This window comes from Symphodus melops (assembly GCF_947650265.1).
Source record: "Symphodus melops genome assembly, chromosome: 7".
NCBI lineage: Eukaryota > Metazoa > Chordata > Actinopteri > Labriformes > Labridae > Symphodus > Symphodus melops.
In genome coordinates this window covers 21,755,939-21,782,281 of record NC_136697.1, presented here as the reverse complement: position 1 = coordinate 21,782,281, position 26,343 = coordinate 21,755,939, and the positions used below count along the sequence as shown (strand labels likewise).

Sequence of the window (26,343 nt, the reverse complement as noted above, 5' to 3'; positions counted from 1 at the left end):
TAGGGAGGACTGCAATTCGCCTCCAGTTAACAATTTGCTTGTCTCCCTCGTTGGGCCGCCTCATTTGTTTTTCAGACGGGAACACAGGACCTCAGAAAATGTTAATCCCCGACCCTGTCTTCTTCGGAGAGCAGACGCCGCAAAGACTTTCTTGTTCTTCTGTTTGACCGGCTCTGACCTGATGAACAGCTGCTTTGAACTCGGGGTTATTTGTGTTTCATGGTTTCAAGTGGCTTCATTTAATAAGATAATTTCACAGCAATTAGAATCTTTTAACACAGAAATGTAATGTCATTACACGCTTGCTCAGTGACCAGCTCTTGGTTTGGATCAGTGCAGATTTTTTTTTTCGGGGCCGTGTGCAGTGACAAACACGGCTTCATCTGGAAGGGAACGCAATAAGTCGTCCTGCTCGCCTTTTCTCTTCTAACAGCTCATTGTGATAAGCGTGAAATTACAGTTCTGTGGTGATGCTGCAAACACTGTGTTTCAATCTTCGACATGACACAGCAGCAGCAACCCTGCTATCTGCTGTTTCTTCACTGCACATCCAATACACAAAGCAATTACCCATAGAGTCACGTACTGCTCGCCCTGTAAACAAAACTCCGTGCACTGCTGGAGAGTCATTTGACACTGAAGCTCTCGATTACATCAGGAGGTGGATTTTGCATCAGCAAAGTTCAGCGCTTTTTTGTCACATTCCTTCGCTGTGTGTCAGAACATTTTAGAGTCGCGCAGTGATTTTCAGATGCTTCGTCTGGAATATCTAAAAGTTCAAAACAGCGACTTGGAACATTTCTTTTGAACCATTGAAGCACAAAAAGTGAGGTCACACAAAAATAAATACCAGGCTGCCTGCTCGGAAAAGCAACAATATTAGGATGAGCCAGTTTTCTCTGTAATCATCTGACCAAAATTGACAGAGTATGAGAGAGATGCCCTCAGCAAGAGAATCTATTTTTGTTTGCTCTCATAACACAAATAGGACATGAGCGGTGAGCCGTGATAAACAGATGATCAGAACGACAAACTAATCTAAGATGAAATGTGTGAAGGCTTTTTGGGTGCATTTCCATAAAAAAAGGATAATAAAGCTGTTTGGTGTCTTTTAAATAAATGAAATGTCCCATTATTACAATAACTCCTAAATCAAACGAGGCAGCAGACGAATGTTACAGTGAAGCTACTTTAAGAATGCGCCGAGGTGATTGAAAGCTGTAATGAGCGCTTCATACATTAGTCAGAGGATGCAACCCACACTCCACTCTTTCAAGGTGCTTTTAAAGAACTGCAGGTGCTGTACATGTCACATCGTTAGTATAAAAATATCTAGAAATAGCAACAGCAATAACAAGACCCTAACAAAAAAAAGACAATCACTAAAATCTAACATCTTTAAACACAGATTGCAATCCTTGCTGTTATTTTATATTTTTGTTGACCCTAACTCTACAACACCGATTTAACTTTTTTTAAGTATGAATGCAGCTGATGCTCGAGAGCATGAAATGTACAGTTTCTAGAGTGTCCACTTGAGGCTGGCCAAATAAAGTCGAACTCAAAATGCAACTTTTACAACAAAAAGAAACATTTTGACAAGTTGGTGTCTTTTTTATTGGTATAACGCTGTACATGTGTGAATATTTAACTGATCTGTTTATATAAGGAGCAGGGATGATTTGACTGACAGGCGGTCGCAGTGTAGCTTAAGGCCCGCCTCTACTGAACACTTTTGCCTGTAACTGAGTTCCTCGTCACGCCTCTTCAGAAACCAATGGAGGACACACATTAAATGATGTCCATGTTTCATATTGCCTATATACTGTTTAACACCCATATCACGTTTATCATAAGTTACAAGTCTATCTCTTGTGTGTCAATGCATTAAAAACTTAAGTCCAATTAAATATTCAATGTATGAGATAAGATCCCAATAATCAAAACTTGTAGAATCAATAAAGAATGAAAGCTAAAACTGTTCCCACAAACACTGAACAGGGGACTTTGTGCAATATCAAAAGGTTTTGTTTGAGAATCTAAATGTGAGCTTTTACTCCACTGGGATGTTGCCATGTTCAAAACAGAAAATCCTCCCTCATCTAAACAAATCCCTGTGGGTGCTCCCCACTCTTCAATCTTTACCGTTCATTCCCCCCGGAGCTCCTCCAGGCTTCTGTAAAGACAAACATCATCGAAGCATCTCTGATGTACTGTTCACAAATATTGAGCAGAGCCTCTTGGACTGTGATTACAAACCAGAGGAGCTGTTGAACAGCGCTGCTGTTTCATCACCAACTATTTTAGGATGAGTGAATGCTGCTCAGAGTCCTGACACTCATACGGTATGAAGTGGACGAGGAGAGATTATGAAACGTGATCACGCAGCCGTGACATTTACGCTGATAAAGAGAGATTAAAATAAGATTCAGGGAAGTATCTTGTGGCCCGTGAGAGTGGAGTGTTAGCTACAATGATCATCGACAACTCAACTGACTCACCCCAAGAGGATGGATTGGAGATGAAACGTCCATTTTTGGTTCAATCCTTGGAGTGTTTTTCTACCTGAGGCCTCATAGAGCCGTTTAAGGTCACTTTTCTTACTGACAGCTGATCAGTAAATAACTGAGACAGATCAAAAATATCTGGATTTGATCTGTTTTTCATTCTGCCTGAGTTAAGAGTTTTAATTTCACATCTGCCTTCCAACACTGTTTTACTCAACTGAAATCCACAGCAAGAACACCGGAGTTCACCTTACAGATTTTACTGTGATTGTCATGCCTTCTAATTTCTATCATCAACAAGATTTGATTTCAAAACCAGAAGCGACAACACAGGATGTTCGCCGAAGTATCGAGCTTTAATCTCATGCTGGATGCGCCTGACAACGACGTGATGATGTGATGTAAATCAGAGCGCACAGAAGTAAACTAGCTATCACTAAGTGGCAGCTGTGTTCTCAGAAGGTTAAAGGTCACACGTGGAGTTTCCAACCATCAGTTCAGTGTTCCAGTTGTGCAGTGATGGAGGGTTTTTTTCATGCTGTTCGTGTGTCACGCTCTGCCGTGCGTGACGCCAGGACTGAAGGACACGTGATGCGAGAAGCGTGTTTGTGTTCGTCTGCGTGCAAATACATCAGCGTCTTCTTGTGTGAGATTTGTCTGTCAAATGAAAGGCGTGAAACGGCTGCAGAACATCCACGTCTTCTTATTTCATGTCTTTGTTCTACGAGACAGGAGTTCGCAGTGAGACAGATGTGAGGCCATTAAGTTCGCACATTAAAAGCAGGTAAATGTTCATCAAATTTCATGCTGTTGGAGCTGATGAGTTATTGGGAGAAATGTCCAAGGACAAAAGTAAATGAGCTATATCCAGACCACATCTGTCACTAACTATGTCGTATTTAGTCTTCGCAGGATGTGTTCGAGGGAACAATCTTTAATGTGGGAAAAAGCTGGGAGCGTCGGATAACCTCGCAGTTACATGAAACGCCTGATGCACAAAGTCTATAGTTGTTGTTGCAGTCGCCGTGGGTTCGAATCCGACCTTTGAGCCTGAGTTGACTGACACCTGGACATTGGTGATGTTTCCATGGCTTAACCCAAATTGGTGGGCTTCACAACGCCTTTTCAGAAACACAGACTGTCTGTGAGGTCACTGAGACTACGTCCATGTTTTATATAGTCTACGGTTCTGGGACAGATACGAGTACACTCACGTCCAGATTGAGCCTGAGAGCAAAACACCTTAAGCATCCCGTGAAGGGAAATGTGGGTAAAATAGCAACAACAAGTCACTGTTTCTTTAGATGCCAGAAAGAGAGAGAAATTGTGTGCCTGTTTAAAACAGTGAAATAACACCACTGTAAACTGCTTGTAGCAATTAGTGCTGCTCTTTGGGAATTTTATGGTTTTTGTAACACGTTTTTGAATATTCCAGAATTTACATGGATGCAAATGGGACAGACGCACCCCGGATGTTTACCTGGTTGGCAGTGCAGTTTGCGTACAGTTTGAATATCATCCTCTGTGCAGGCTTTGTGGATTGAACACTATCTCTTCCACTTATTTGCACTGGTTTATGGTACACACAAGCAGTATCCTCATGTGAACAGGGTCCATATATGTTTAACGTTCTGAAGTTTGGAGAATGATTCGGTGAAAGGATATTAGAAATGCTTTCAGGTGTCGAGGAATAGAGATACACCTGGGAAATACACACTTCTACACACACACACACACACACACACACACAGCACAAACACAAAGACAATGAAAGTACAAAGGAGCAGCTGGTTGACAAGCAGAGACCCGGGTTACACAGGCCCAGGTGGCAGAGCTGTTAAGTGACACAGTGATTTAAGTCCCGTGTCGCTGTAAGGTCTGTTATCTCCCGCCACTTACAGCACCGCTCCGATACGGCCCGGCAGCCGAAGACGGCAGCTCAGGAGGCAGCGCTGATGACGGATAGGTTGAGCCTCCGCAAGCTTCAGCCGCACTGCACAATTACACGAATCATATGTTTAAGTGGCTATCATAAATGTTGTCATCGTAGGTCTCTGTTTAGACTTTGCCTGGTCTCAAAGCTCTTATTTATTCCACTTTATCCTGATCTTTTTGCTTTCCCCATTCACCAAGGACGATGACAAATGACAAACATCCCTGGATGGATTTGAACTTTGGACTTTTCCCCGATACTGTGGAAAGCTTCCTCTTCCCTCTTCCCTCTTCCCTGCTTTTTAAAAAAAATTTTTTTTTAACTTAAACCAGTTGTCAAAAACAGATTTTTTTGTAACTTGCAGGATTTCATGTATGTAATGACATGTGCTGTGTTTCAGAGTTTATAACAGCTGCTCCTCCTGTGTACTGTACATCTCTGTACATCCTAAAAGAAGTCCTGACAGATCTTTCTGTTCATCGCACATATCCCGTTAAAAACTTCATATTTCAATGTGTTTTGTTACTTTGGAAATGTTGGAAAATTCCTTTCCCTAAAGATTTAAAGTACATCTTTGTGTATTGAGGTGTGACTGAAGACATATTGTTGTACCGCCATCGTTCTTATAAACTTTTACTCTGAGCAAATCATTTTTCCGACTCTGACTGTGCCCCACTTCCTTCCTTCAACCCAGTTTTTAGTGCACCCAACAGTCTAACAGAACATCTGGGTACATTTGATTTGATCACTTTTCTGATGTTAACGCCCTACATTCTCAATATAGAACTGTGTGTGCGGTTCAGTTTTAGGACTCAGTGCACAACTGTTCCTCTTAAATCCTGAACAGCTCCTGTTGGTCTCTCGTGGCACTTAGACATCCACTTCTGGTCATGGCGTCACATTTCAGCCTTTAGAAGACGGAGCGCGGGGTCAGAATCAGAAAACTGGAGGCATAATCATTTATTTAGCCAAAAAAAAATTCATCACAGGAACTCAATCTGGCTTTTTTGTGGGCTGATTTGAGATCAGTCCTGGAGGTCTCCACTTCAGCCAGGTTATGATTCAGGTGATCACAACCTCCAAGCCACCACATGTGAACAATTTACCTCTACTCTCTAAGTCCATGGAGTCCAAAGGCAAAGTGTTGAGTTGTTAAAGACAACAGCAAATAACTGTGAAGCACAACTCTGAATCAATCAAAAGAGATAATTCATGCTAAGGCTTATCTAGGTCAGGTCCAAGTGAAGTGAGACAGGGTTAACTGGAAGCTGATCATCAGGATGAGTCAAACTCAAATCTGAATATTTCATAAATATGAATCTAAGTCTCAAGTTCTTCAATGAAATAAAACAAGGTCAGGTAAAACATCAGGTAAAAATATATCTAGGACAAGTTTTAGTCAAGTTTCATGTCAGTTTATGGAGAACCAATTTCGGTCTCAGGTCTACTCCAACGAGGACAAGTTCAGGTCAAGCCTCAAGTCAGAATGAATTTAGAAAGGACTGTCTGAAGTCTGTTTATAATGGAGAGCAGTTATAAAACCTCTTCACATGGTAAATACTGTGATCATTGTACCCTATTTGTTTCTCCGGCGTCTGAGTTTAACGTCCACACGATTTGTTCATCAGACAACCGAGCCTCCTGGCAGGCCCTTTACATCTGCTTTGAAATAATAGAGAGAATTACATAGTCACCGTGCACGACCTGATCGAAGCCGAGGCAGCCAGGTCTCGTGGGCGGCTTGCGGCAATCCGGATAATTAGACTCGTTTTCGATCGCAGCCTCAATCTCCTCCAAGCTGATGATTATCGCTTACACCATGCAGCAAGCACTGACAGTAAACCAGTGAGCACACTCTCAAATGACAGGCAGAAGGAAGGCGAGACGCGCCGGTGCGAGCGCTGAAGAGTGTGTTATGTCGTTGTGGAGTTTAAGACATTAATGAATATAAATTGCTTGGATAAGCAGAGAAAATTAATTGAGCGTCCGTTGTACGGTGAGAGTGAAACGTTTTTGTGAATTTAAATTAAAGAAAGCTCGACTGACTAAGTGAGGAGCATAAACAGCTGGAGTTTCTTCTTGGTTTGATACCAACATGTGTTAGCTCAACATGATGGTTAATCCCTTCTCTCCCCGAATGCATTAAATTATACTGCTGCTGTCCCTTATGTAGATTTAAGAGCTGTTACCATGGAGACTAATTACCTCTCTGAATACGGGTATACATGCTGCTAAGTTTTAGACAAACACAGACAATGACAGACGTATGGACCTGCGTCTCAGTTTTCATCACATATTCATTCGATACGGTTCACTGTTCACACCTCGAGTTCGCACCTCTGTTTCCATTCAATAATGACTGAAGCGCTGCATCGTACCCAGGAGACTTACGTCCCGTAATGAGATTCTCTCTCCCGCCCCCAGCTTACCTCCCTGTAATCCCACGTCTCTATCTGTGCATGGTGGGCCTCGCCAAAACAGCTGAGCCAGCCAGAACGTGGACGCTCTACATGAAATTCAATGTTAACCCTGCCGTCCCGAATAACAGCGAGACAATGGGAGTGGAATGGAATGGATGCTACGCCTATTACCGAACACGTTAATCCTCTTAAAAAGTTAAGAGAGGTCTTGATGACATGAGAGAGGAAAAGGGACGCACGGCTCGGCGGAGATGTGCAGAAACAAGACTGAGAGATGAGGTCAGTCGGAAACAAAAGCTTCCGGTTCTCCTCGTCAGCTTCCCGGGATTGTCTTTGGGGGAATTGCTAGAGAAAGGTTGCACACACAGATTCTTAAATCTTACATATACTTGCATACTTTGCAGGGTATCTTAAACTTAGCTGCAGTTTATATAATTTCTACAAGTAAAAAAAACAACAACAAGTAGAAGTTAGACAATTAGTGAGCCTGGCTTGAACTAGAGCGTTTTGAGAGACTGTCAGAATCCTTAACCTGACTTTCCCCAGACCAGCATTTTGCCAACGTCTATATCGTGCCTGCTTCTGAGGCTCCTCATAAAAGCATGTCTTTAGAGAATGGCCTTTAGTGCCGCAGCAAACCTCATCAGAGGGAAAGTTCAGTGACTCACTTTGATAAGGACTCATGAAAGGGAGGATTTGAGGCAAGGGGAAGCTCCGAGTATTGAGCAGACCGTCAGCAGCAACAGGCTTGATATCACAGCCGTGCACAGAAGTGTGAATTTCACAGTACTAAGTGCTAAATTTGTCAGGGAAAGAAATACAAGTCATGTAGTAATGCTGTGCCAAAATGAAGAATCAAAGCAATGAAAGAGGCGGAGGTCTGACTTACCTGTCTTTCCCTGTTTCCTTCTTGAAGACCATGTCGCAGTAGTTCATCCTCTCCTCTGTGGTGACATAGATTTGCGCATGGGGGTAGTTTTCAGCCGCTTGTCGCAGCATGTTGTAAACGATTCCCTTTCCGTCCTTCCTCATGTTTCGGAGCGGTCCCCACACAACGTAGACGGTTTCGTTGCCCTGGCCGAAGAAGTACTGGGGCTTCTGCAGCAGCAGGGGGACGCTGGTGTGCGAGACCACCCTCAGCGTGGTTCGCTTGCCCACGTCACTTTCAAAGCCCCGTGTTGGCGCGTTGTTCATCCGCCAGATGCAGGGAGAACTGTCGATCTGTGGGCCGGCAGCCTGGCCCAGCATCTGACCGGAGCTGGAAACAATGCTGCAGATCTCACAGTGTAGCTTCAGAGGCTGAGGGAGAGGAAGGAAGAAAGTTCAATAAATTCTCATGATCAGATTATAACCATTCAATTTAGAGAAGTCCAAGTGAAGTCTCAATTCAGCAGCTGTCGAGTTTTATGTTTTAAGGACATGAAGAAGAAACTGAAATAGATACAGTCCAAGTCTTCAGTAAATTTAACAGAAGCAAATAAAACCTGAGGTTATAATAAAGTAGCACGAGTCCAAGTGACACGTAAAGTTAAACAAAGATTTTAATGAGTAGAAAACACGTCTCAAATTATACAGTATGAGAAATCTAGAAATTGAAAAAGAGTAGATTCAGTGTATACCTCAGTCTACCAAGACAAATCAAAGCCTGTTGACAGGAAATGAAGGACTTGAGTAAGTCTCAGATCAAGTCTTTAAATGGCACACAAATAAAACAAAACCAGGCCTAAACTCGAACACTGTTAGGAATCAAATCAAACTAAGTCCAGGTCAGGTCCTGCTTTCCTGAGGGCATGTGTATGTAATTAAGTTACGTCCAACACTTACAGGTGTCAGTGTGCCGGTTAAGGGTGAAACAAGCCTATGAGAGGAATCCTATCTGTTGACGTCTCTGAGAACTGTTCTGTGATTTTTAAAAATTACATTTGCGACTTGAACAGTTTCCTTCGTAAACCTAAAAGGTCACTCTCTTTAGGTTCTAAAGACTTAAAGTCTCAATAAGTCCATTCCCACAACAGTAAGGGCTTTTGGTCTTTATTAACCAGTAAGTCAGGGATCAGAAGGGCTGTGATACAACTTACATTATAGCAGCCACAGAAAAGCTCATAATAAGAACAGAGGTTCAAAGGAAATGAAATGTAACAGTGCCAAACACTGAAGTGATTTATCTTTTTTCTTTCACAGCTTGAGGAGCAGAGATAATTAGACTGTATGTGTACCCTAAATCTATGCAATATACAGCTTACAGCTTTTTCCAAATGAAGAGTGAAAACACTCTTTGAAAAGAAAAACAAAGTGAGGAAAACAAAAGTAGATTTAGAAATATGAAATGATTGTGATCACTCATTAGATGTTCTCCCATCAGAACATGCCTATTTTAGATAAGGGACAAAGGAATCATTCACTTTTATTTTAAAGTAATAATCATTTTAAAACAAAATTGTGCCAGTATCTTAGTGGTAAGTGCGCACGCCTAATGTCCGGAGGCCATAGTCCTCTAAGTGGGCGGCCACAGGTTGGGTACAAATCCAACCTCCTTTCCTGTATGCCAGCCCCCACCATCCCTCGTTCCCTCTGTTAGCTTTTCTAGCTCCAAATATTGGCGTAAAAAAGTGCAAAACTAACCCTTTAAAAAAATCATTTTAAAACATACAAAGTCTTATCATCAAATTAAGCTAAATCATTTTTGAAATTTTACTAAAAATGTAAACGATGTTCATTAAAGTCAGGGTTGGTAATTTTTTCGAAAACTAACGTGATTTTTAAAGTAGCATTCCCTCAGTGCTCCCCCCACCCCACCAAAAAACAACCCAAAAAACACTCAACTATTTTACTACTCACAACGCTAATGACAGATTCACAGTATAAACTCCGTCACCGATGACACGCCTTGAGTGTGGGCGAGTGCACCCAAGGGGTAGAGAAGGAGCGGTGAAACAGGGAGGCGAGATTGAATCCTCGCCTCAAGTCCTCCCTTTCAAGTCCGAGTTGACTCATGTTAGTGATTGGTTCATTAAAGTGGTCCGGCTCTTGTCTTTTAATTAAACTTCAGTTCATTTGAGTGAATAAGGTCATTCCTTTTGTTTTGGAAAACACCTGTGTGGTTGAAATATACCGCATCTGATGTTTTATTTCCATCAGATGATATCACTGTTTGTGATACACTTTATGATTGCAATAATATTTAAGTGAAGTTTTGGCAGAGGGGCTAATACGATCAAAACATAAAATAGAACGCATTTCAATATTTTTCATCGAGACTCTTCATCAGGGCTTTTATAGCTGGGTATAATCTTTTATTTCATATTATTCTCAGATGAATGTCACTGTGCTTAGAGCTCACGTTGATTAGGTTAATTGAATGCGGGACCTCAGGGGTTACAAACAGTCTTCCTGCTACAATGCAGAGGGCGGGAAGCAAAGGGAGTTCTGCCATTTATCATACGGGTTATGTTTTTTGTACATCTTATTATACTTTACTGGAGCAGGGGGATTTGCAATAAATCTTCAATAACAGCTCTTAGCTACGCTTTGCCGCGGGAGGGAGAAAGCCTTTCTGTGAATTTGAAATGGGAGATTTAACTAATTGAAGCTAATATGCTTGATTTGTTATGATGAGATTAAACTTACTTAAGTGAATGAATGCAAGAAAAAGTTATAAAAGAAAGAAAGAAAAAAAAAACATTGCTTCATGACTAAGCCCTGTTTGATCATTTGCTTAATGGAGAGTAACTGTGATGTCATTGCTTTGAATACAAACAAGCGTCTGTGCTGCATTCAGGGGGGCTGGTTTAGAAATGTGAAACTCTCTCTGGCATATTGTGCATTTAATCAACAAACGAGGGAGCTTTAGCGTGCAAACAGAATCCCAAAAGACAATCCAGTCAATACTATGACAACTACTTGGCTTATCAGCACTCATATGTCTAATTGTTGTGCACACAGAATATCATCTGCTTGGAAAGGAATCAAAAATGGTGTGGGTTTTCTTTCTAGTGAGAAATAACTATTGCACGAGTTACTCCAGCGCAGCGGCCCACTCCTGCCTACTCTCTGCACGTATGGATTCAGTCACGAAGCTCTCCATTTAAAGGCTGGTGGAGACACATATCAGCGCAGCATTGAGCTGTCTGCGGCCCGTCCATCATCGCCTTGCTGCCGAAAGCCCGGCTCATAACTCCATCACTCCTCTCACAGCACAACACAGATTGGTCCTTCTCTGTTGGACAGTCAAGTTCGCTAACCACATTCAAGACACATTCAAGGGTTTCCAGCTGGATAAAACATCTGCCCCTATTTAAGGCATTTAGCAAAAAAAAAAAAACGCCAAACATCTGAGGACTGCGCGAGAACTCCAGAGACTTTATCGACAAACGAGGGCATCGACGTAGGAACATTTAAAAGACAGAACCTGCATCTCAAACAAACTGGCAGGGAAAATGATTAGCTTCCCATGAACACTAATCAAATTTAAATGCATTAAGAAAAGTATGTAAAACCCTTACACGCTGGACTCTAGCTCCACGATCTCTGCAGATTACGTCCTGTAAATCAATAAAATGTTACGGCCTCTTCATCCCCTCAGCAGTGATTGATGTTTCAGTTTCATGTTCATGGCGCGGCCGTTTCAGCGCTGCATGCAGTAATCTCAAACTGAGTGCACTTTATAATCCCAATAAATTTGGCAGTCTCTGTTAAGTACAAAATCTACGCAAAGCCTCCGATTTTTAATAGGACCGGGTTAAAAATAGAGTGGGTTATGGAGAAAAAAAAAAGAAAAAAAGAGCAGGCTTAATGCTGGGAACGCGATCCTCATTAAATTATAGCACTGGGGTGTGAACTTCACTTATCATTAAAATGCTCTAAACAAGTTAAATTAATAAGAAACAATGATTACATTAAGAAGCTAAGTCCCAGCGTAAGACGTCTCCATGGCTCTTAAACATCCAGTGATGATCTGGAGCTGTCTGCACGGGAAAAAGTGATTCAATACAAGTGCTCTTCTCAGAGTATCTTCATGAAACTGAACAAGTAAAACACTGTTACACCTGTAAAGTCCTCTTAGGAAGGCACAGGAAAAAACTAAGGCTTCACTTTATTTCATGAGCTGCAGCTTCGCAAATTACAGGTCGATTTCCAGCTTTGTCAGTGCCGATATGTTATCTTACAGATACATCATCTGGCACTATCGCTGGTTGGCAGGGGGAAACATGGGAGGGAGCTCTCTGATGTAAAAGATGTAGTTTATGTTTTTTTAGGAACGTGTGTCACACTGTATGACCGTCTCAGCTGGCTACAGAGAAGTGTTTTCCTCTCGCAGTTGCAGGTCGGCTATGTTGGAAGACACCCAGGATCTCATTAGCATTAGGGGGGGGGGGGAGTGTCTCGAAATCCTTTTTGTACATCGAGAGGAGGCTGAGGCGTGTTTCCCATCAATATAGATACAGTATATGTTTAATAAATATGATCTAAAAAAAGGATCAAACTGTTGTTAATGAGGCTGTGAACTTACAATTTATGTTCCATGTTTTAATTATTGTATTCTTTATTCGACTTAAAGACAAAGAAAATGTCAGAGGGATTGGCTTTGTCGTATTTCTTCCCAGTTATTTTAACCTGAATGAATACGACACAACTCCCCCTGAGGATGAGTCTGACACCACGTTCAGTCTAATCATAGACACTTTCAAACACAACATTTTGAGATCTGGGACAAATTCTTCAGTGTACTCATTGGCACTAATAAGTATCATTCTTTTCACTCCTGTCAGATGCAACAATCTGCGGCATTGTTTCAGATTCTCCTCGATTACATTGAAATGATGCATCGTGGTAGGTGTTAAAGTGGTACACAGGCCGTAAACACTCCAATCTCTGTTTCATTAAGGGGAGCCTATGACCACACAGACTCAATACTGAGAGTTGGGACGCTGAAATCAAGAGGCAGATAGTGAAATTACTCACTGTACATGGGTAGTGACGTCTAAAACATTTATCTGTAAGACACAAACTTAATGTCAGATTTTTAAAACTGTGATTTGGGGCTCTTAAAGTAAAATCTGACTCTACTGGATTAACAGACTGGTGCAACATGGTGAAGAAGATTTCTCATTAAAAATATCCACAAAGCAATCCAAAACAAAAATCCCCCCCCCCCCACTCCCTTTGTCGGCTATTGTTTACATTTCAAAGGGCACAAATTCAAAATTTCAGGTCCAAATGAAAATATTGAGTTCCTGTCTGCGTCTGTGATTGGCCCGGGGAATGAATGTAAAGTGCCACAAGACTAATGTTTTTCATTTCTCCTGAAAAGCAGAGCGGAAACAATTTATCACACCTGGAGGCAGACTCAATCAAATGAGGGAAATAAGGCGGGCCATTCCAGTGCTGCAGGGTTATGCATTATACATGCAAGCTCGAGGTTTATAACGCCACAAATGACACCTCACTATCCGGGGGAATATTCCCGTCTCTGAAGGCGCTGCTGTGAGCTTAACAGAGGTTGACAGCTCATATAAAAGGCTTTCCCTCTGGATGTAATCACTTAGGACACCTGGCACAAGGGCGTTACTTTGAGCACACGCCCACTGCCCTGTCCATCCATAGTCAATAATGCCAGAAGCATCCAGATCACTTGTGACTTGTGACTTTTATGCCAATCGCTACCTCTTGTGATTCCATATAAAGAACTGAGTGGTGTGGGAATTTGAGCTGAAAAGAGGCCTAATTCTGCAGAAGCTGCCAGTTTTTCCTCTGATTTGCATAAATCTCCGCAGAGAGGAGGCAGTGGTTTAGGCAGGCTTGTCTGGAGGCAGAGGGAGGTGCACAAGTAGAGATTGGTGTAAGACATGATTGCCTCTGGGCCCATGTTGTGCGGATGAAACTCTCCGGAGGCGGAAGATGACGCTCTGCATTAATCTGCCAATATCGGCCTGTCGAATGTAAGGCTAGCACTTTCCCGCGGAGGACCGACGCATCGAGATTCACGCCAACAGAGACAAAAACGCACAATCCTCATTAACCTGTAAGCTGGAAATGTTGCAGGCATCTCATGCAAGCAGAATGTACGACTCTCCTGCGTGACTGCACAATATCGAGCAGTGTGAGCAGAATTTAAATTGTTCATTTTTTTTTTTTTTTTTGCGCTACCTCCCCAAACAACCAACACACAGCTTGTTTTTCATGTTTGGATGTGGTGGGAATTAAAAGGCTTTGATATTTCAATTTCCATAAATTGTACGGGGAATTCAGCGCACAGAGCTGTCTGAAGGCAGAAGAATAGGATCACGGACACAGGGGTTTGAAAATGCATAGAGATGATGTACACATGAGACATGAAGACGTTTTCAATGAACCTGTCTGAATACACCTTCATAATCAAGCTGACGCAGTGTAAAGGCAGCTTAGTGTTAATGACGGGTTGTAGAACATGAACGCACCATAAAGGAAAAGGTTAATTATGTATGATGAAGCTTTCCGCCTGTTCTGTTGGCTGATCTATTGACTGAAGTTTCACCTGCATACAGTTAAAGATTCCACACATCTGACATGTTTCCAGTAACATCGCTCCGTGACGGAGAACGCTTCTGTATGTACACGGTCTGACACAGCACGTGGCAGTATGTAAAACCTGCCAGGCAGGAGTCCGTCCTGCTAACTCCAGCTGTTTTTATTTTCCTGAAACGCCAACAACGACCCTCTTCCTACTCCTCCTACCTCTGCAGAAGAAGAACAGGCTTGTGTTGCTGCAGATAAAAGTCTTTTTGAATCAACAGGAGCCTTTTAGAAGAACGCCATATATCGCTCCACTTCCTTGTTTGAACACAGTTGTGTTGTCAGCTCCCGAAGACACATGAATCGTGCCCGAAACCCAAGTACGGTACGTTTCTGTTCACACTGATCAAATGAACCAGACTGTTTACTGAAGCTTGTTTGGATCCAGGATCTAAAGGATACTTGCTTGAATCACATCGGACAGACAAAGAAAAGAGTCGCTCTAATAATTAGGATTTGTCTGTCTTGCTGATTCATGCATATTTTAACAACAGTTTGCTTTGCTTTTAGCGCCGTTTTGCAAATATCACACATTTTAGCTGCTACATGCCCTGCTATGTTTACCAGCTAGCTGCTAAGTAACTTTAAAAGTAACATGGTATTAAACATAAAAGATAGTTAATGAGCAAAGTGAGAGTGAATCCATCAGGGAAGTGTTAGGTATAAAGTCTGTATTCAATACAGATACAGTGTATCGTATTGTTGTTTGAGGTTTTTATTCTCCCAAAGAATATTTATAAAGTGAACTGATGAGATGTTAGTCAAGTAATGTTGATGAGATGAAATGTAAAGAAATGCAACTGAGCGTCATGAGCGTCAAAAGCAGATTAAATGGAGACTGAGTCAGGTTACACAGACGAAGGCTTGTGTGGATGTGAGAGCTTTGTTTGTGTCCCTCACCTCTTGTTTGGGGATGCTAACGTAGCCCAGGTGAGGCTTGAAGGCCTTGTACGGCTGCTGCTTGGAGAACATCCAGTGGCTGCTGAAAGTCTGGCCGAACACTGGCTGAAGGAGAAAGTAAGGCTTCTCCGAGTAGTTCACCACGACCACGAAGAGCGACACGGCCACGATGAGACTGGTGGCGATCACCGACTTCCTCTGTGGAGGGCGAGAGAGAGAGAGAGAGACAGAGAAAGAGAGAGAGAGAGAGGAGGGGGGGGGAGGGAGAGAGAGAGAGTGGTCAAGTGTGATAAAAGCAGCAATCGTAGACCGAAACTGAAGAATAACAAGAATCTTCATTTTATTCCTTCAATGTAACTTGAATGAAATCACAAACAAAGAAATGAAGGTTTCACAGGGGCATCATAAAAACACAAACAGGAACACCTGACAAATCCTTAAATGTACACTAAAGCAACAGATACGTCCACATTTAACAACATAATCCAACAGATTCAAAGAGAAAGCAATGCTCTATATATATCATATAAAATGACTATGTAAATGTAAATTCATTATACATTAACAAGCTGAAGAAGAAAATATGCTTTATTCATCCTGCTCGGGAAATTTACATTTTACATTCTGTTGTTGAGCATGCTAAACACACACACACACACACACACACACACACACACACACACACATACAGGATCTTATGAAGCTGCCCTCGACTCCGCACTGCTCAGGAAGTGAACTGGCACCTCTACAGCTACCAGACCAATTACCAGACTGTGACCAAATGTTTCTACAAATCTGTGTGAGGCTCATTACAATATAATGACACAGCATGTACTGCAGAGCAACAGGGGATTATTCACACTTTAAATATAGAAATCTAGAAGAAAAAAAAATACATCTATTCATGCTGGGCTATGTTAGATGCAACATGTTTTTATAAAAACCAATTATCTTTGATCCAGCTGTGATAATGTTTTATATTTGTTCATGTCACAGTAAGTGTGCACTTCATGTGAATTCAATTAGAGGGTATTTTTAAGTACTTTTCTTTTCTTTAGAGGGCGTGTGTAACTTTTTTTTATACAGTTTGAGTCACTAATGATTCATATCTGTTTGTGAGTTGTCAGATCATTCTCAGTCTATTTGCTGGTACAGACCTCGTCCTTCATTAAACACTACAGCTTTGTTTGATGTAACGCTTCATTATCGGAGCGTGCATGCTAAATAACAGAGTAATGAGGCCACCGCTAGTCCAAGTTCGTCATTGTCGGTTTGCATGGGAGTTTTGAAGACATGGGAAGCCATCTTGTGCTGTACATGTAAAATGTTCAGAACGAGACTGTGCCGCACAACCTCCAGATAAAAGCAGATGTGCGAGCTGAGTCACACCTATGTAGCACAATGCAGAAAAGGAGATCCGTCTGAGAACAAACTCTAAAAGACAAACGAGGGTTCACAAAAAGTGTTTGTCACTCGTGTTGCTTGGATATTGTCTGACCAGCGAGACGGAGAGACGAGAGCACAGTGAGCAGACGTTTCTGAAGAAGCAGGGTGCCAACACGACATAGAAAGAAGAGAGTCTTATATCAGACCAGCATTTCAGATTCAGCTGTTCTTCCCTTCAGATGTATGAAGTATGAAAGGATCTCTCTGAAGTCCTCCTACTTTGCCGAGAAGGACACATCATCTCTGCCCATTGACACTTTTCTCCTTTTCATGATGAGGTTGAGTCGTAACGCTTCGAAAAAGACGAGATGGCGTATACGAGAAGCTTGTGACAGAAAGGCATTCTGGGTCAGCCCACAGCTTTGATCCAGACTGAAAGTTCCTAACTACTGGATGGGTCAGGAGGAAAGTGTGTGGAGACGTTGATGGCCCTCAGAGGATGATCCAGAGGATGTTGGTGATTACTTCACTTTACTGAGCTCTTTCCTGAGGTCAAAATTGTAATCTCTCTGCTACCATCTTTTAGTCACGGTTAATAGTTCATGGAAGAAGCTGAATGTTGGAGTCCAAGACACATTTCCCCAAGGCGACAAGGAAGTGTATCATATCGCACTCTACCGTATAGTATCGTAGCCCTGTTCTTTATGACAAGGCAACACTACAAGTTTCCCACGAAATATGTACAAAACTAAAAGAATTCAAAAACAGCCTCAAATATACAGTAGTGTAATATGGAGTAATTGTACTGGTAAGTCAATGCACCAATCTAAAACTATATTCACAACCCCGCCCCCTTCAAATGAAGAAACAATGGCTTCAGCTGGATTATCATGTGAAAATAGCACTGCAGAGATATCAAGTGTTTTTATTACACGTGGACTGGAGAGGAATGAAGAAGCCAAAGTAGGAACGTGGGGAGGATTAATCAATCTGGAAATATTACTGCTTGTTTTGTGAGTCAGACCTGATACAACATTTGACAGGTTTGTTCATAAAACTAAGTTTCATTCAAAACTGGCAAGAAGTTTTTCTGTCATCCTGCCCCCAAAAAGAAGTTCATTGTATCATACCTCATTACCTGTTTAAGTTTAAACTTATTATTCTTACTAGTCCTTTTCGGACATGTTACTTTAAAAAAAAAACAAATATTTTGTTGAATATTTACTTATTATTATCTTGTTGTTGTCACCTTCACGTTTGAAATAAAACAATAAAATATAAAAAAAAAAATTAAGTATGTGAGCAGGCTAGTTGATGCTTATTTTTAAAACAGGTTCATTCTGTATATAGGATGATGAAAACTTTATATAATATGCATGCTGAACCCCTGTATGTTCACATACCATTTTATGACTGTGATTTTAGCAATGAGCTCAAAGCATACAGCCTCATAAACCCGTTAACATGTCTGTAGACTGTCGGACTTGTTTTATCAAATTCAGAGGATCAGGGACTTTTTGTCTATTATTCAAATAATTGATTATCTCTATTCTGAATCAGCTTTTCTGCCAGGACAGCAAGCTGGGCCATCATTGTTTCATACATTGCAAAAGAGCACAATGATTGTCTGGAGGTAAGAGGTATTATGGCTTGGCAGCAGGAGCCAGGAGTGATGAATAATGGATTAGAGAAGCAGGATGAGGAACGGTCTCACAGAGGAGAAGCCTATTGGCAGAGTTGCAGATCAATGCACAGAAGAGAGAAGGAATCAGACAGAGATGAAAAAAAAAACGTATGTTGTGATACGACTCCTCGCAGCCTGAGGTGATGATAGATTTCAACGGAGCTCCAGATGAATTTCTCTCTCTCTCTCTCTCTCTCTCTCTCTCTTAGGAAACTTCAAAAAACATGCTGCTAATCTTACAGACAACACCGCTGGGAAAGTCTGGATACTTTTGGGAAGGTGGTGTTTGGTAGATTCTTTGAAGTTATCTGATGGCTGAGAAGATTGGATGTGGCACACGGTAATGGTGAAGCCCTGCACCACCAAAGGGTCTGCACCGCCACGCACTCTGATCTCTGACATCAAACGTCCCAAGGGAGGCACCGCGGGCTTCTCTCCTCAGAGACAAGATCAAACATGTGGCGGGCGAGGGGGTTGGATGAAAAAGACAGTGACCATTTGCTGCCCTGACAAGCCTATCGCATTTTACCGATTACATGTGTGTTACATCACACATCATTTCATGGAATTACTGTCCATCTTTGATCACAAACAGAGAGGTCTCCGCTTTGATTTAGTATGAAACAGCACAAAGAGGACAAATGGGAAATCTTGATAGCCCTTTTCCTATTTTTTTTTTTTCTGTACTAAATAACGGATACCACTTTCTCAGAAAAGACTGTCAGTGGGTGCTGTCATCTCAGAAGGGAAGAAAAGGAATGACTGTTCATTCTCTGGAAATGTGATGTAATAGCTTGTCATCATGAGTCTATCATGGAGCATGAATCCGATACTTCACAAAGCAAGAGGGCTGTTCACGGTATGTGAGAGGGCGAGGAAAAAGAAAAAAAAACCACACAGACTTCGGCTCAGTCTGCAGCGCCACGACATCCACCTGTTCTCATGAGATCTGAAAATGTCCTTGTCTCCTTCAACCTCCATCCAGACACAAATCACAGAGGAAATGATGTGTCAAAGTCTGGAGGCTGGATTGGACTTCTTGGCGTGGGTGCAGCGGGGCGCTGAAACCTCCGCCGGCTCGAGTCGAGTGCAGGACTCATGACTCCTCTCCTCCTCATTCGCTCATCCATCAGGGTGATCACTAGTTGGCCTGTTGAGCCGTTTGACAGAGGAGCTGAAAGGCTGGATGTTGAGGAGGGGAGTACAGTAAAGAGGGTTTTGGCCCATTAACAGCAGCAGTGAGGCAACAGAGAGGCTATAAAGTTTCAGCATTAGAGCTTTCGATCAATGTTAAAACATCTCCGATGGAATATGACTCCAATATGTGCCCGCTATGACCTTGTTTGTGACCATCAAATCAGGCAATGATGGCCATCAACTGCAGTACCACTTATGGTCGCAAGAATTTCACAACCCCCATTGAAAGCTTTGAGTTGGCTTTTATATACCCCACTGTGTGTGTGTGTGTGTGTGGGGGGGGGGGGCATTGATCTCACTTCATAATTGGGACTCGATACATGAAAGAGCTGTGATTTTCCTGCAGCCTCTCCGACATTACAACTATATACTGTAGGTCCAAAGCTAAAGTGTTAGTGATGGGCAAGTCAGCGTGTGGTGAAGTGAACCTCATTCAAGAGTTAAATGTACACACGTAATGAAGTGAAGTAATGAACCATCTTTGTGTCCCCTCCAGGAGAATGTAGGAGCACTGAATACAGTGAAGTTAGTTAGCAATGGAATAAAGAGTATTTTTTTTTTGGACACTCCGATTAGTGTGAAATCCTCTCAAATAAAAACTTTATTTGATTTACCAAAGAAGAGACAAACTGCAACGATTCAAAGACTACAGACGCAGCAGTGTTTTTACACAAGTCCTGAATAAAGAAAGAGAAAGACAAAGATCCAAAGATCGGCCCTTTCATGGTGACTTTTTGTATGTTCTCTTGAATGCTTTTAAGGGGAAGAGGAGATCAATCTTCAACCTCACAGCTACGTGTCGCTAAATCCTTCAAACTGCTCCTTTAAAAATGGATACGGCAGACCTGTTAGCAAACAGATTCCTACAATCATCAGTTCGGTGTACACTACTTTATCATGACTTTTGGTCTTTTCCAAAGTATAAATAACACGCCAGTTTTTAACTCTGTTTAAACAATTGCTCCACAGTGTTAATAAGCTAGCTGCTAACTGAGCTTGACTGCTGTTTGGTGCTAAGCAGATAACATACTGTTTCATTTATTTCATATTTACTGTCAAATCTTAATAAATAGTCACACTGTAAATTACTCGCTAAGGTAGAAGTAACATTTATGAACACTGCATTGATCCAAAGTCGAGCTATTTTCAACTGATTTTATTGTTAGCGCAGCTGTTACCGAGGGCAACCGCGAGAACAGAATCAATCTTTCTTGTCATTGCTATAAAAACAACCAAAGAAAGTTTTGCAGCTCTTTGTTAGCAGCAGCACAGATAAAACACAGAAACATTAATTAAACTGCATAACAAACACACAGATAACACTGAAAGCACAACGTTCAATCCCGAGCTATCCTTGGTCTAAAACCTCCTAAAGAATTGAAGTAGATAGTGTTAAAGCAGCACATCAGTAAACAGTAACAACAGCTTTCTAAGGGTTTGGTAGGGAGGGATGTGATTTTTCTGCCTGTGGAAAGAAACTGTCTCTCAGTCTGTAAGTGTTGGTTTTAATTCAATATCACCTCTGCCTCACTAACCAATCCAAATTAAGGGGGGGGGGGGGTCACGGAAACCACTCCTTCCCTCAAACAGATTATTTTGTGCACCCAGATCCAGGGTAAGACTTCCATGTCCCAGACACAATTCCAATCTTGTTATCTTCTATTCGAATGAAAGACATTATGCATGCAGACTTTTACAGAGCCGTATTAAACTAACGAACAGTAACAACTCTGGGAGGCTGAAGGGAAGCGAGCCCAAAAAGTGCACCCGTCTTTACGTTCACTATTTTGACTCGAGCATATTATAAACAGCAAAGATGGGAAACATGGAATTGATGATTGGAACAGAATTATTATTATTTGTTTCTGTATTATTATTATTTCCTGTCTCCAAATGTGGTAATATAGTAACATATGAACAAACACGTATGGACAGTGTCTCAGCCGAACTGCTGCATAGAGAGCGTGCACGCTGTGGATCAACTCCCTCTGTTTAAACAGCAGCTGATTGTTTAGCGTCCCGTCACTGTGCAGTCTGCTCTTCTTTTTTTTTTATCAGATTTCTTTTTTCCGCTTCAAGTCTATTTCTTTTTGTTCTGCAAACTCGTCCTACTGCAACCTCTACATGTCACATGTTTCATGAAAGAACACAGACAACGTGTTCGACGGCTAACTGAAGCGACGTCACTAGCGTTTACAGTGTGGTATTATAACATGTAGTGAAGTAAAGGGGTACTTCCTTACTTGGAGGGAATGTTTAATGTTCAGTTCGTGGCTGTGACACGTTTCTGCTCAGTACCTACAGGACAGTCACTTTCTGTAGACATCGCTGCAGCAATTGTCCCAATTAACAGGCGATTTGTACGAGTGGTTCCACTTCAGCCTGTGTGATGAATTAAAACATTTCTCACATTAGATGTATGTGTATTTTACAAATCAAATGGCAACTCCATCAGGCTCTATCAGGGCATGAACAGAATACAATTCCTCACAAATACTAACAGTTTTTTTTAAGTAAGAGTTTATTGTGATGGGTATTGAAACAATGAGAGGCTCAACCTGAAGAAAATGGCTCATGAAAAAAACATATCTGCAAGCTATTTTCTGACGCCTCCTGGGCAATGAGCAAAAAAACCAAACAAACTGAAAATTACATTTGCAATGCAAAAACACCGCCTCCCTGCCACCTGATTCTTGCCACCACGGTCGGCTGAGCAGTTAAAATCCAATTTCAATTAAGGCGTTAGAGAAAATATTTACTGAGTGTTTCCCCCTAGCCACCGGCTCTCCCCCCCCGTCTAAGCCTTAGTGTTGTTCTCTGGAGGAAGGAGGCAGAAGTATAAACATAAGCCACTCTGGTGATAAACAGTGGGGTCCAGACACAGAACTTAATTCGGGTCATATTTCCAGAAAAGGTGTCGCTTTAAAAATCATTCCAAAAACGAGATAACAAACTACTGGAGGGGGGGGGGGGGCTGACTCTTTGCTGCTGGTAAATCATTCCTGCTTCAAACATGACCCACAGGAGCTCTGCAAATGTTATTGGAGGTATATTAGGTTTGGTTAACTTCATCCAATAGCTCTTTACACAAGTCATTGGAGTTTTTACTCGTCACAGGGGAACGTTTTGGTTTTCTTTCTGCTTCTTTCCCAAGTGTCCTAAATCCAAATCTGTCCATATAAAGAAGCTTTTTAACCCCTTGATGCCTGAATTTGTATCAAACCTCTTCCACTCCAAATGCAGCCAAAGTAGCGTCCGTGTTTCTCCACTGCCGGTTGAAGCACTTTCAAAACAAACTTTTGCAAGCATTAGTTTGTCATAGGACCAGTCAGAGATGTGCTATTTATGTGCTAGTTTTCAAATAAATGTTCTCCACTTAATTTAGCATCTACGTGAAAGCAGAAACACGTGTTTTAAACACGAAGTTTTAATACTTAGAAACAAATTCAGGCGTCAAGGGGTTACGTATAATGTTGTTTAAGCAACTATCGTAAAAGTGCCGTGCTTCATCATGTTAAATATTTCATGATGAAAGACATGGAGATGATTCTATAACTGAGTTCAGCTCTTCACACCGTTCTGATAACCAGAGTCTGAAAACGCCTCGCACTGAGAAGAATCTGTGCTCAATAAAATCCTGCATGTTGAACTTTAAAGTAATCATCGTCATCGACAGTGCACATTACATTTATCAACCGTGAGATAGTAGATGGTTAAAAAAAAGCCGATCGGATTTGTTTTGACTTTTCTTTTGGAAAATAAAACGTCGATGATTACATTTAGTCTGCGGTTATTACATAACATAAAATATTTAATGCTGAACGATGCATCAAGTTTCAGAAGTCAACAAAAGGTTTTATATTAATAATGAAAGGAAATACATTTATTGAGTTCATGCAATACAGCATAGCATGATATATTTCATTCTCCAATGTAGAAGTATTAAATGAAAAATAATACAAAGACTTAAAGCACCTCAACACTGTAATCACTCTATGTACAGTGTAAAATGCTGCATCCCACTACTCACTGAACCTACAGTACTTTTATTATTATACTGCATAAAAGAGAACACTTTGAAAGTTATGTTAATGCACAGAGGCAAGGCAATACGCTTCTATTTTACTTACTTTACATATATCTGGAGAGAGAGAGCGAGCGAGAGAGAGAGAGAGAGCAGACGCTGAATCTGCAGCCATGTGAATAAATGAGCTGCAGTTCATTTCTCCTTTGGGAGCTTTGCAGCCTGCTGGTCCCTGCAGAGCCCAGCAGAGGGGGCAGTCAGCTCACACTGCATTCATGTGGCACCAGACCAGCTCAAACAGCAGACTGGCATCTTTAAAAATCTGACTAATGCACTCTAAGAAAACTTCCTGCTGATCATATATTCTATATTTGACTCAGAGATCTCTTAAACAGAAGTAAACAGTCGTCTCTATAAATAAATCCAGCTTCTTCAATCACAGTGTAGAGTATAATAAAAACGTTCCGTTGCACAGTGTTGGATTGATTGTTGGGTTTCAACTATAACTCTGACTGAAATAGATTTCTAGTTTTTTATAACTAGTGATGAGGTCAGAGTGTAGGATCTCACGTTTAACTTCATAAAGGTGTAGAGGATATTATTTTTACACTCATTAGTAATAGCTTTGAGCAAATATCAATACACTTGAATTCTATTCGATCCTCTGCTATGTAGACTGTAGTTTTTAAACGTTTCAAATGGATCAGGATTAGAAATGTGCTATCAAGTCTAATAAAAGAAGTTGAATCAGGCTTTATTTTCGATGAGGGTGAGGTAACAATAGAATGGTGATCATAATAGTTGATAAAAAAAACAACACCTTTTTTAACCCAAAGTCCAATTATCCCTGTTTAAAGTGTTCTGTTGTTCGAGATGATCGTTGATAATGATCCATTTCAGTGGGTTTTTTACTTTTATCACCAGTTTCATAAGACTCCAAGTCTCTCAGCCAAACAGATCTGTGATAGCTGATATACAGGAGAGCACTCAGCTTGTCTTTTTCAAGAATAGCTTATCTTGGTTAAGCATGACTTACGGGGAAATAGGACCATCTCTCGAGCCCCTTTCACACATGCACTCCAGTCCGGTAAATTTCCTGACATTTTATTATTGAGCTGCATGTCTGAATGTTGCGCAATAGCAGATTTTTTTTTTTTAACCCAAACTTTATCCAGACTTTTATTTGCCAGCCCACTTGTTGAAGTCTAGAAGGCGTGATGGTGAGCGCTGTGTGAACGTATACCAAGTAAAGGTCAGGAGAAAGCTGTGAGAAACAAGTGAGACCTTCTTACGTATACATCTTCCAATTACAAGTAATAATATTAATATAAAGGCAACAACTGTCATCATAGCGTGAGACTCTGTGGCCTTGTCCACCATCTTGGATATGAGCTACACTGTGAAAGGAGAACTCTGAAAAGTGTCCTGTTGAAATTTTCAGGAGCGCATGTGTGAAAGGGGCCCAAGTCAGAAAAAAGTGTCGTTTCAAAAGAGTCAGAATCCTTTCTCTGGTGGTTTCCTTTCTCTGTCTTGTAAACAGATGAATAACTGTTGATCAGAAAGGTTCTTTCTGTCTCAGGTATAATAGAAAATATCCTCTTGCCTGCTGGACTTCTGTTGTGTCAGCCTCCTCAGCGGTGACATATGAAAAGAAAATCCTTCAATCCAGGTCAAATGAACACTAATCTGCTCAGTTGGCATGATACTGATCATTATGGTACAGAGCTTCACAGAGAATCTTAATCTGGGCCAAAAAAAGAATCTGTTTGCTTTTTTATGTTGATGAGACTCTGCAGGGGGCCACAATGAGGAGGGAAAAAGCCTTCATTATACCTCCCACTTTATCTTTTCCCGAGATGTAAACATCCATTCTGCTAATCTCAGTCTAAATGAGTGGAGGATATTATAGACTGTACGTGTGTGTGTCTGTGTGTGTGTGTGTGTGTGTGTGTGTGTGTGTGTGACACTGCACACGTGTACTAGTAAGCGTGACTGCCACAGGAAACTCAGTGAGAGCCCATTTGACTAATGCATATCTGATATCAAATGGAACATAATCCCCACAAGTATAAAGGATTAAACACTCTACAATATTCACTTCACCGTCTGGATCCGCCAAACTTTTGGGACGAGGGATAAAAAAAAAAAAAAAAAAAAAACAGCACCATATGTTCACAGAAACAGCTTGGTGACGCTCTGCGCTCGGCTGCGTAGGATGATACTCGCTCACTTGAGAAAGTAAAGACTTTGTCAAAGGGAAGAAAGTAAAAGAGAAAAATCTGTTCTTCGAAGTGTTTTGAGAAGCTGTGAGGCTCAAACCCATGCAAGTATGGATGAGCGTACCTGTCAGCAGATTGAGATTTTATGTTTCACTGTCAGTCATCCTGCTGCCATAAGGCGTCTCGAAGGTGTGAAGAGAGTGACATCACTGTCGTTTCCTCCTTAAAGACCCTAAAACAATTGCCTCCGTCTAGATCGGCCTCTTTATTTCATTTGATAATACTGATGCTCACCTTGATAACATTATGGAGCTGGTTTAGTCCAACAACTTCCATTATATATGTGTGTGTGTGTATATATATATATATATATTAATAAATCACAAATACATTTAACAATATATATCAGGTTCGTTTTTACAGTTATGACAATTGTGCCTGTAACCCTGAAGTTATTTCAAGCTCAGATATAATGATAGGCACAGGAGTAATAAGTTTGAGGGCAGTTTGGGCTATTTGGGG

General features: G+C 41.3%; 1 protein-coding gene across 1 annotated transcript in view; it reads right to left on the bottom strand.

The window, feature by feature from the left end:
- st6galnac3 (ST6 (alpha-N-acetyl-neuraminyl-2,3-beta-galactosyl-1,3)-N-acetylgalactosaminide alpha-2,6-sialyltransferase 3) overlaps nt 1-26,343 on the bottom strand; it is a 70,235-nt gene that overhangs the window by 28,605 nt on the left and 15,287 nt on the right. Inside the window, exons 2-3 of the mRNA XM_079349002.1 lie at nt 15,312-15,509; nt 7,750-8,159 (exon numbers count right to left, since the gene is read on the bottom strand). Coding sequence (XP_079205128.1) covers nt 7,750-8,159; nt 15,312-15,509 — 608 coding nt within the window. The remainder of the gene's footprint in view (nt 1-7,749; nt 8,160-15,311; nt 15,510-26,343) is intronic.